Raw genomic sequence first — 12,327 nt, forward strand, 5'->3', positions numbered from 1 at the left:
TTTCAGCACACAATAGTTTTCCTCTCTCAAACAGTAACCTTAGAGTGTTCTTTACTGGCTCAAGGAAGAACAGGAATGGAACTTCGTGCTGTGCAGCCAGCTTCAGTTAGAAGTTCAAAAAAGGAGCTTTTTTCACATGTGTGGCAGGAATTTTTCTCATTCTTGGCAGGCTGTTCCCCAGAGTGTCAGGACAAACAGTTGGGGATGTGCTCATTTGTTTTCTCTCCTTTTACTTTAAGGATGGACTCACCCCACTGCACTGTGCGGCACGAAGTGGCCATGACCAGGTTGTGGAGCTGCTCCTGGAGAGAGGTGCCCCACTGCTGGCACGGACCAAGGTGTGTGTGTGCCCTGTTAGAGTATGGAACACTTCTGGAACCTCCCACAGAGCTCTCAGTGCCGCTGAGAGGACAAGGAGGAAGACAGGAATGTAACTGTCCTCCCAAAGGAGATGTATTATTGGGTAGAATGATCCAAAATACCGTTTTCTTACATAATCCTTCCCAAATATATGAAAGGTGTACATTTGTTTGTCCCTCTCTCTAGTATCAGACTGAACACATCATGTGAGTGCTACTGCCAGTGTTGCTTCCTGAGACTGTAGCACACAGAGATGTGCAAGCTGGGTCAGTCACTTCCAGAGAGGTGATTCCTGCTATATATTTTCTGATCCTTCATATATGATAACAAGGACGGTTTCTCCTAATTGTTTTTACGGACTATTTCAGACTTGGAAAACTATTTCAGTGTGTTCTTTCACACATCTGGAAAACATACACCTAAATTTAACGCATTTCTTACAAGTTCTGTATCTTTGGTGAAATTAATGAGAGGAAGATGCTTGTATAAAGCAGAGCCCACTGAGCAGCACCTCACAACAAGCGTCCTTCTTACATGTGCCACAGTCGAAGTGGGCGTTACTGGAAGCTGCTGTTCTGTTCTCTTCTGTCACAGAACGGACTCTCCCCGCTCCACATGGCGGCCCAGGGGGACCACGTGGAATGTGTCAAGCACCTGCTGCAGCACAAGGCTCCTGTGGACGATGTGACTCTGGACTACCTGACCGCCCTGCACGTGGCCGCTCACTGCGGCCACTACCGTGTCACCAAACTCCTGCTGGACAAGAGAGCCAACCCCAACGCCCGCGCCCTGGTAAACCTGTCCCACCTGGGTCACGCAACAAAGCTCCCTGGCAGCTCTTGCCAGGAAAGCTGAGTGTCAGCCAGCTCCACAGCCTTAAGCAGATGCAGTAGCCACGGAGGTGTCACACCTGCTGGTTACCAGTGCTGTGCCTTGTATCCTTAGGCCTGGTCACGGGACACACCCCGTGGCAAGGGGCTGTAGTGTCAGGTCTGGAAGCTCTGCAGAGTCCCTGAAATCAGAGCTGGTTCTGGCTGATGGTGATGTATGTTGGTGTTTCACTGAATTAATGGTTCTGTTTTCCATAATGGGTGATGCAGTACACAGTTAACTTCTGGGCTTTCAACTGAATGAGTAAGTTAAATGACATAGGGAGAACATATTAAAAACTGAATATTTCTGTTTTTATCAAATTTTGACATTTTCCTCTATTAGGCACAATTTTTCTTTCTTTTCAAAAAACTTTTTTTGTGCTTATAGGATAGCAGATATGATTCCTTTTACTCACTCATCAAACCATTGCCCCTAACAAGGAGAAAAACATCACATTTGACTCTGGAAACATTTGATCACAGTTTTCTCTACTAGGAACTGTTAGCTGGCTGGGAGTTCATGTACCATTATATTGCATTCTGTCAGGAAGAGAAAGAATCTGTGAACACTTGAGATGCTCCTGCGTGGCCAGAGTTCTGCCATTGCTGGCTGCATTGGGGGCCTCCACAGAACCCCCACTGCAGGGCACTTGGATGCCTTCCCCAGCTTCCTGCCCACAGCAGGACCCACTGTGGTTTTCAGTGTAGGCTCTCCCTGTTGTTTACTTCCTTGGAGCTGACACCCTTTTCTTCTGCCCTCTCATTTTTCTTGGCCTTTCTGTACCCACAAATCCCATAGCCCCTTTTACTTCCTCCTCTTACAGTTTTCTTGCTTTGTTTTTCTCAGTGCCATGCTCATTTGGTCGATCTTTTTTGACACTGTTTTCATCCTTGCTTGTTTTTCTTGCCAGTCTTCAGATTATCTCTAGCTGCACTTTCCTCAGCTACCCACACATACCCCCTACATCTTCTGTCTTTCCTTCCATGACCAGAAATATATCTTCTGTTCCCCTCCCTCCCTGTGAAACAAAAGGAGAACACCCTCGGGCTGCTGCGTCTCTGCTTCTCTTCCCACCAAACTGGTTTTCTCTCCTCTCCCCTTCCCCCCCTCATTTTCTCTCTCTCCCATCAGGGACTTGTCGCCTTTGGCTTGTTCATAGTGTTTAATATATTAAATGAAGCTCATAATTTCTGTTAATGATACTTTTTTTTTTTTTTTTCCCCCTGCCTTCTCCTGTCCCCTGTCAAACGGTTCCTCACTTAAATAGATGTAGCAAAATTAAACCAACTGAGGTGGTGGAATTCAGTGAAAAATATGGAAACTTCTGAAACAGTAAAACTCCCTATGAAATATATTGAGAAATATTGTGTGGGAGGTAAAATATCAAATGGTTTTGATTCTTTCTTTAGAAAATGGAGAAACGGTAATAATATTCAGCAGAGTTCAGTGATGGAATAAATATTAAAAATAATTCATTTTCAGCTACATAAAAAAAAATTAATGTTTGCAAAATGCTTGGGGGATACAAGCACTGTGTGAGTTCTCAGCTTTTTCAATGTGTATATGTTTTAAAGCACTTTCAAATGAGCTAGTAATTAACGTTTCCTTTAACAAAAGCAGCCTGTAGAATAATTGTCACGTGATTATCTCTCCCCATAAACTAAGATTTCACCGCTAGGTTCTAGTTACTGCTGGTTGATTGTTTGGCAATACTGATGCTCTTCATTAGAAAATGCAGCGGATTTTCAACATCATCTAAGAGATGTTACCTGTGCTTTTGACTAAAATGTTCACATGCAGTGAACAATGTGTTTGTTCAGCTTCAGACACACACTTAACCTGCATTAACTGTCATCAGATTATCATGACAGCTGAAGGGGTGGTTCTTTATTTAAGGTACCTCAGAATGTACACACACACACACACACAAATATGGATATTACAACTTAGGCTGATGTATAAAGATAAAAATAAATACACACATCCTTAGCTTTCAAGTAAAAAGACAGATTAAGGTGGAATCTGGAAGAAGTACTTGATTCCGCTCTCTTTCTCAGTTTAAGTGGCTTCAAACTGAAAGAGAGTAGATTTAGGTTAGATATTAGGGAGAATTTCTTCCTTGTGAGGGTGGAGAGGCCCTGGCACAGGGTGCCCAGAGGAGCTGTGGCTGCCCCATCCCTGGAAGTGTCCAAGGCCAGGTTGGATGGGGCTTGGAGCAGCCTGGTATAGTGGAAGGTGTTCCTGCACTTGGTAGGAGGTGGAACAAGATGGGCTTTTCAACCCAAACCTTCTGTGATTCCATGATTCTCCTAGAGATACATAGGAAATACTTTATAAAGGCACTGATTCTTAAGTGTTCACTGTAATTTCTTAGGTTTTCCTTGTGTTAGGCAGTCTCAGGAAGCACTGGGAGTGCTCCTCACAGGCACATGTGCAGCCTCAGGAAGCACATGCACGCACACACACGCGGTCGACAGGACGGGCGTATCTGCATGTGAGGTGTGGAGGTGGAGGTTCCTTTTCTCTCCCCTGCCTGGGAAGAGGGCAGCAGCGCTGCTTCGTTGTGCCTCAGATAGTGGGAGAAGTCTGTAATTTATAACCTGTTGTGCTTAGAGAACAGTTGCTTGTGGTAATCTAACCCTTGTGCTCCCAGTGTGCCGGCATGGAGCTGTGTGGGAAGTGTAGCTGCATGTTTCTAACTAACATCACTGTCTTTTGCACAGAATGGTTTTACTCCACTGCACATTGCCTGCAAGAAAAATCGCATCAAAGTCATGGAACTCCTGGTGAAATATGGGGCCTCAATCCAGGCTATAACAGAGGTAGCAAAATGTTTCATGTCCTGCAGAAACATTCCTTCTCTGTCTCTCTCTCTCTCTCTCTCCTTTCTCGCTGCTTTCTTTCTGTCTCTCCTGTGATGCTCACTCTCCCGTATATTTCATTTAAATGAAGAATTCCACCCCTCCAGCCGTGCAGAGGAGTAAAACTGCTCTTGCTTTGTTTCGCAGTCGGGCCTCACACCAATACACGTGGCTGCATTTATGGGCCACTTGAACATAGTCCTCCTTCTGCTGCAGAACGGAGCCTCTCCCGATGTCACTAACATTGTGAGTATGGCTTTCACTAGAACCCCCTGCTCAGAACCCACAGAAAGTCTCTGGTTACCCTGTAGCTCAACCCAAGGTCACATTTTAATGGTACTTTGTTGCATTTCAGGGCAAATTATTGAAGCCCTTAGTGACGTGGGGAAAGTGAGGGCCTCATGTGTCGTAAGCCATCTCTGGTTTCATGCATTCTACAACAATGCTCGAGTAGGTGAAGTTTTCCTTAGAAAGAGACAAAGCTCACCAAAAAGACCCAAAATGGATTATAAACCAAATCCCACAAAGTCTGTGTTTCTGTTCTGAAGGATGAAATTCAAGTCCAAATGGCTCTGATTTCTGCATGCATAACTTCGCTGGCTGCTGTGAAATTGTGTCATTCCTGTCAGCGAAAGAGCTTAAACCCCAACAATTAAGCAAAAACCAAAACTGGGAAACTCAAGATGTTCTTCTTAGACAGAAAATTCCAGGAACTGGTGATTAAATCTGGAAAATGTGACCTTTGGGATGTAACACAAAATGCAGAACCTGACTTACCATAGAAATCAGTGTTTGTATACCAACAGTCTAGTTACCAAAAAAAGGAAAAAAAACCCCAACAAAAACAACATTCTGGTTTTCTGAGATTATAGTTATCTGTATTTCGTAAGATATTTTACTGTTTGAATTTGTCACAAATGTTCAACTTGGGACCACCTGTACTCTGAAAGCAGCTTTTTTTTCAGTACATAAGGTAATAGGTAAGTGTTCCCAGCAACAAAAATTTAGTAATCCTGGTACACTGGACTCATTCATTTTTCTCAGCTAGAAAAATCTTACATGGAACCCAGTGAAATTGCTAACATGCTGAATTGTTTATGTGAATCATTAAAACAGACTTTTCATACTTTTTTTATGGAAGCAATCTTTATATAAGGACTTTATTGAGAATAAAAAACCAACACAAAATTCTTGTGGAAGCAGTTAAAAATATTGTGTTACCAGGCATTTATGTACAAGGTTTAACACTTTACAATTTCTGCTATACAGGTGTCTTGGCTTTCACTTGGTAAGATGAGGTTCCCTGCTGAATTACTGTTTCCAAAACTTATATTGCTTTGCTAATTCAAGCAATAAAAGGGTCATTGCAGAAATTTGATCTTTAGAGTGTTTCTCACATATTAAACAGCTTATTCTTTAGGTAATAAACTTTACATATAGATGGAATTATTAAGATTTGTAGCTAGGGCTTTGGGATTTTGTGGTTGCATACCTACTACTCACAGCTGGTAATACAATGTTAGTTTAAAAATGACAAGCTAAGTCAACTCCTGGTGAAGAGGGTTTGCTGTAATTAAAAGAGCTTATTAGCAGGCAAGTGAAGGCTGCTTCTTTCCCTACATCTAGACAAGGACAAGTAGTCATGATTCCCGATTCTGATGTAAAACATTTTGACTAGAGTGTTCATTTTGGCAGTTGCAGTTTAATTGGTATTTGAGGGGAGACAGACCTTACAACAAAATATTCTCCAGCTCTGGTGTAAGAATTATGAACAACTAACACAAAGAAATGATGGGTTCTGCTGTGTTCTCATGATATAACAGATGAATTGAGCTCCTGGTTGTGGAGCTGTCCCAGGACTTGATGGTACCAGAAGCTGGTGAGCTACACAGGGACTGTTTCAGTCCACTTTGGGACACTGCACTCAAAGGACAGAGCCCAATTAAACTAGAAATGCTGTCCTCAAGGAATCCTCATTTTCAGCGTTTCTTTGAAAACCTATACAAAAAGTAAATGCTTTGAATAATCCTGATCTGACATACCATATCACTTCAGTCAGCTTTCCAGCATTTCATAGTCTTTAAATTCTGTGAGCTACAAAAGGCTTGAAACAAGGTTGATTCCACAACGTGGAGACAGAGCCACACTGCTGAGTATAGATTTTACATGTTTTGTGTGCTCAGCCATTGCAAGGCCTCTTAATGCTGCCAGCTCCACACAGTGTGCAGGAAGGGACCATCTGGAAAAACATCCCCTTCCATCTTGAAGCTCCTGTGCTGTGCAATCCCTAGAGAGAGGCAGGCTCAGTGTACTCATCTCCTGTGCTGAGAAAAGGAGGAAGCTGAGGAACGTATGTGACCAGGGCAAGTCTATCTGACAGAATTTTGCTAAGCTGGGATTTTCATTCTGTCTCTCAGTGGTTGAAGCTATGTTTGTCTGGGATTGGCCAGCTGGCAAACCAAGGCATTCCCAGGTACAGTGACACATACACCCCGCCCTGGGGCTGAAGCCAGAGTCTCAGCTGGCAAGAAGGATGGGTCGCAGCACCTGTTGTCTTGGGTGGGACTGACACTGGCAAAGATTTTTCTTCATGGACGTCTAGGACACTGAAATGCTTTTGCTTTCCTGCAGCGTGGAGAAACTGCATTGCACATGGCAGCACGTGCCGGGCAGGTAGAAGTAGTTCGCTGCCTCCTGAGGAACGGGGCCCTGGTTGATGCCCGAGCCAGGGTAGGTGTTCTGCTGACAACATTTTTTTTTTTTTTTTCCTTCTTAAAACCATGGCAGAAGGAATCACTCACCACCTACCTCTCCTCCACTACTCCTTTTTTTTTTTTTTTTTTTCTGTTATCACTCCCTATGACTCTGCAAGACAAATGCATAGGAAGGTCTGTGGGGACCAGGGAGGACGCTGTGCTCAGGTTGACTCCGTAGCACTAACGACCCACTCGATTTGAGTTGTAGGAAGAACAGACCCCACTGCACATCGCCTCTCGCCTGGGCAAGACGGAGATTGTGCAGCTGCTGCTGCAGCACATGGCCCACCCTGACGCCGCCACCACCAATGGCTACACCCCGCTGCACATCTCTGCCCGCGAGGGGCAGCTCGACGTCGCCTCCGTGCTCCTCGAGGCGGGCGCCTCGCACTCCATGTCCACCAAGGTAAGGCAAAACCCTTCGCGTCCGTGTGCCAGTGGCACAGGAGCAGCTCTGTTTCGGGATGAGTGTGCTTTCACACTGAGAAATTGAAGTAGTTTGGGCATTTTGTTGTGTTCTTATTTAATGGGCAACAATCCAGTAGACTGGAGTAATGTGTCACAAGTTAATCAAATGTCAACTTACTTTGCTGTCATGTAAAACCGGGTTTGATTGCCACTGAGGCCAAATGCAGATCTTGATAAATACATGGTCCCAACTGTTTTTAAATATTCTTGTTTCTCCCTTTCCCTTTGTCTTATAGGCACCGCTTTTTTTGGGCAGAATTTCCAAAAAAGTAAAGGGGATGGCAATGACATGGTTTTTATAAACAGACCTCCTTTTATTCTTCAGTACCTTATTTACTTAAATAACAAAATAATTCTGCCCTGTGCTAGCTGAAAGGAATGTTCCTAAAACAGGAATCAACATTTGCCTAGTCACATCGAATGCTGGATCTATTTTCAGTGGTTCTAAACTGAGGTGTCATGTGACACAACAGGCCATTTTGTCTGGAATTGTGAAAGAAATGCTCTCCAGAATCACTAGTGGGGTTTTCAGCCAAAAATGGTACCAGTAGATTCCTAACAGAGAGATAAATATGTAAATAGAAAGTAGATAGCTGTGAAGAGAATTATGTGCCGAGATTTCTTTTCCAAATTTAAAGCATTTGATAAGTGAGAATCACGTAATTTTCACTATTTATAAAAGTACCCTTGGTTTTACAGCTGGAGCTTAAAACATGTTTATGAACAATGGTGTTTCTTCTAGGGTTTAAAAGACTAAACCAGCAATTTTCAAATTATAATCCATGGATTACTGGGGGGGCTTGCTGTTCTCCTTTTATCCAGCTGTTAAATCACATTAGAATGGCTAAAAATACACTAAATACTTTCCTAATTTCCCATATTGCTTGATGGCAAATAGTATTGCAGGAACATTGCATAATTAGGAATAGGAGGAGATGGAGCCCACTAGATAATATCTTTATAGACCTGTGATTTGAGAACTGAAAATGTTTGAGATTACCCAATATAAACTCTTTCTGAGGTGGGATTAATGGAACTAAATGATAATGATAATAAACATTAAACGTCACTTATGTGCCAGGCAAATAGGTCATTGCAGCTTCCCAAAATCACTGTCAGACAGCGGTGTAGGCTGCCACCTACTGTCATACATTCATGAGCTTTCCTTACCAATTTTTAAATTAAAACAGGCAAAGAGAAAGTCTCTTTTTAGCTTTGGTAGAACTTTGTGGCTGTTTGAATATACAAATTCGAGTACAGTTTTTCATCAAACCCTACTGGATGCAGGGAATTTGAGTTTGGAGGTTTTCCCCAATGAATTTAATTGGTGTTTAGTTGTTACTGGCAATGATGGATGCAGGAAATACTTGTAAAACTGTCGCCATGCAAGGAAAAAAGGTGCAGCTGGTTTGGGGTGTAAATTGGAATAAGTGCCTTCATTGCCCCCACACAGTGTGTGTTGCTAGTACAGTCTGTATCAGATAAAATGTCTGCCACCCTGAGAGCACATAAATAGGGAAGAATAATAAAAGGGAATGTATTTTCTTGCTTCTCAAAGTGCTTCCAAGGGAGGCTGCTTTTTCTAGGTTCACTCTTGATTCTGAGGTTGAAGAGGAAGTGCTTAACACACAGCTCTTAAACGAGATGTCAGCGTGATCTTTAACACAAATGTCCGTGTTTTGTCCCCTGGAATTTTTCAGAAGGGATTCACACCGTTGCACGTGGCAGCCAAATATGGGAGCCTGGAAGTGGCAAAGCTCCTGCTGCAGCGTCGTGCCTGTCCTGATTCTGCTGGCAAGGTACTGCTGGAGAAGAAAAAGTTGAAAGTGTGTTGGTTTCTTCCTTAAGGAAGAACTGTGTAAAATGTGCCCCCAAGAAGGCTGCAGCTGCATTTGCACGGTGGCCGTGGCTTTGTTGGGCTCGCGTCTCCCACGGGTGATGGCGGAGCGCTGCCACACAGCATGTTAAGTTTGGATCCATGGCAGGAGGGCGCATGGCTGCACTGAGGGCAGGTGTGTGTCTGCGGCTCAGGCAGCACCGGTTCCATCAAGCTGCCTAAATTCCCAATGGATAAACGCAGGGGGAAAGCCCAGGTTTCCCCTGGTGCGGCAGTGACGAAAGCCTGCAGCTGCCACTCTGGTTCTCCCGGTACGCTGCTTCTCCCCACTAACAGCCGGCTGCCTGCCGCGGCCTCGCCGTCCACCCCCGCTGCTCCCCCCGTCTCCTGTGTCCCTTGCACCTGAGCCCCCCTAATCCCGCGTTCCCCGTTCCCGCTAACGCGTGCCCGCCCTTTCAGAACGGCCTCACCCCGCTGCACGTGGCGGCGCACTACGACAACCAGAAGGTGGCGCTGCTGCTGCTGGAGAAGGGCGCCTCGCCGCACGCCACGGCCAAGGTGAGCCCGCCCGCCGTGAGGGCAGCGGCCCGCCGTGAGGGCAGCGGCCCGCCGTGGGGGCAGCGGCCCGCCGTGAGGGCAGCGGCCCGCCGTGAGGGCAGCGGCCCGCCGTGAGGGCAGCGGCCCGCCGTGAGGGCAGCGGCCCGCCGTGGGGGCAGCGGCCCGCCGTGAGGGCAGCGGCCCGCCGTGAGGGCAGCGGCCCGCCGTGGGGGCAGCGGCCCGCCGTGAGGGCAGCGGCCCGCCGTGAGGGCAGCGGCCCGCCGTGGGGGCAGCGGCCCGCCGTGAGGGCAGCGGCCCGCCGTGAGGGCAGCGGCCCGCCGTGAGGGCAGCGGCCCGCCGTGAGGGCAGCGGCCCGCCGCCATCCAGCGGCCGCAGCGACGGCGTAAGAGATGGCTATTCTGACCCGGCACACGGGGAGTGAGCACAAGGGGGTTTCATCTCAGGTTTAGGAGCCGCGTCGTGGTATCGCGGCATCGGTGAGAGCAGCCCTGAGGAGACCTGTGAGGGGAGCCCTGACACTGAGGGGACTCAGTCCCACCAGAGTTTCAGTCGCAGCTGGAAGTCGCTTCACCATTGTACAACCTTACATTGACATTAAAAAATTTATTCTGGGGTTAGGAGTGGCGTTGTGGTATCACTGCGCAGGTGAGGGGAGCCCTGAGGGGACCCAGCCCCCTCAGAGCTTTGGTTGCACCTGGAATTCACCTCAGTATTGTGTAATATTAGCAGTGCCTTTAGAAATGTGTATTCTGACCACGAACACAAATTATTCTAGGGTTAGGAGTGGTGTTGTGCTATTGCTGTATAAAGCAAAAGCTGCTAAAAGGGGAAAATGGTGATCAGATGGGTGCAATCCCAGAGTGTCCTGCTCTGTGCGAGGCTGCTGATCTACAGGCTTTCCAGAAACGGTCAGGGATTGTATTGGAAATGTGGATTCCGTGGCAGTGCATGGAAAGCAGGATAGTTTGGGAAACTCCCACTTATAAATACCTAACAAAACAACCACAGGCCAACCCAACCAAGCGCCCCTCACAGGACCTGTGTGTTAGCACCCGGGATTTTTCCCTCAAAAAATCAATTTTTGATCAATTTTTAACAATTTCTTAATTGGTTTATGACACAAAAATGTTATAAAGCAATTAGGAAGTTGTCTTATTGCCAGAAAATGCCATTCTTCTGTGCTTAAATGGTTAATTTGATCACAAAAACACTTCACCCCATTGCTGTTTCCAGCCTGTGGCTGGCACATGTATCAAAATTCCATGTGCAAAGACATCTCTGCCCACATGCTCTGAAAAAGCGTGCGATGAGGGGTGCTCACCCATCACTCATCACAGGGAGTGTCACTCACCAGTCAAAAGGGATTATTTGCAACATGGGTTGTAGAGAATGTAGGTGTCGAACTCGGAATAATCCGAAGGTATCGGTGGAATCGTCCTGCCCACCCCGGTGAGGGCTGGCTTTGTTCTGGTTTAGGCTGTGAAAATAACAGACGGACAAAGCAACACAACAGCAGGCCCATGTGGGACATGTCTGGCCTTGAAAATTTAATGAACTCTTGTCTCTAATTGCAGCCGTAACATCAATTAATACTGTTGTACGGTGCCTGACTTCTTAGGCTTACGTGGCTGTTGTAGTAACTTTTTTTCCTTTTTATTTCCTGGCTGGTGTCAGAATGGATACACCCCTCTGCACATCGCTGCCAAGAAGAACCAGATGCAGATAGCTACCACTCTGTTGAACTACGGGGCTGAGACCAACATTTTGACCAAGCAGGGAGTCACCCCACTCCATCTGGCCTCCCAGGAAGGTCACACTGACATGGTGACTTTGCTTTTGGAGAAGGGCTCCAACATCCACATGGCAACAAAGGTAACTCACAACTGCAAACAAAGTATCATGAGTGGGAGTATCCAGTGAGATGCAACGTTTGTGTCCGTGGGTGGGTTTAACTACCTGTGCCACTGACCTGAGTGCTCCAGTCTGAAATAATTCAGCACTCTCACCAGCAAAGGCTCTTTTCTGCATGTCTTTGTCCTTCAGCGATAAATGTAAAAATTTACATTCTCTGGTAAATAAGAAAACAACCGTATTACTGGAGTAGACTAACAAAAACTGCATGGGAGACCTTTCCAAAATTTTTTTTTTTTTAATGATTGTGCATGACAGCTTTTTTTTTTTTTTTTTTTTTTTAACAGAAAACAAGGTCACCAAAAAACCAAAAAACCAAAAAAAACCCCTCAAACCCAAACCATTACTGTAAATCTTCATGGGTCACTGGGTTTATCCAGGAATATCTACAAATCTGATTTATGCAGGTGAAAACCCTGCAGCTTTAGCTCATATAAGTTAGAATAGAAAGCTTAGGTATCTCCTTGTGTGGAGTTAATATATTCTGCTAATAGAAACAAAGTGATTTTCATTCCCTATACAAACTTTGTTCAGTGCCTTGTTCATGGGAAAGCATTGCACGTGATCACAGTGAGCTGTCAGTTAAAGGCTGCATCTTTTTCCCTGGCATTTGAATGGGATCTGTTTCTGGAGTTAATGTTTTCATCTAGTTCGTGCCTGCAGTTGTGAAGGTTCCCATTTCTGTCTGAGGAGTGGGAAGTGC

General features: G+C 45.6%; 1 protein-coding gene across 3 annotated transcripts in view; it reads left to right on the forward strand.

The window, feature by feature from the left end:
* The window catches only part of ANK2 (ankyrin 2), a 183,686-nt gene that overhangs the window by 102,812 nt on the left and 68,547 nt on the right, over positions 1-12,327 (forward strand). For 2 of the 3 annotated variants that reach the window (XM_058420498.1, XM_040063639.2), the window contains exons 10-18: positions 240-338; positions 955-1,152; positions 3,957-4,055; positions 4,242-4,340; positions 6,726-6,824; positions 7,059-7,256; positions 9,019-9,117; positions 9,615-9,713; positions 11,388-11,585. In XM_058420498.1, coding sequence (XP_058276481.1) covers positions 240-338; positions 955-1,152; positions 3,957-4,055; positions 4,242-4,340; positions 6,726-6,824; positions 7,059-7,256; positions 9,019-9,117; positions 9,615-9,713; positions 11,388-11,585 — 1,188 coding nt within the window. The remainder of the gene's footprint in view (positions 1-239; positions 339-954; positions 1,153-3,956; positions 4,056-4,241; positions 4,341-6,725; positions 6,825-7,058; positions 7,257-9,018; positions 9,118-9,614; positions 9,714-11,387; positions 11,586-12,327) is intronic. The other variant, XM_040063640.1, reaches the window with a different exon arrangement.

This window comes from Hirundo rustica, chromosome 5, assembly GCF_015227805.2.
Source record: "Hirundo rustica isolate bHirRus1 chromosome 5, bHirRus1.pri.v3, whole genome shotgun sequence".
Classification (NCBI taxonomy): Eukaryota; Metazoa; Chordata; class Aves; order Passeriformes; family Hirundinidae; genus Hirundo; species Hirundo rustica.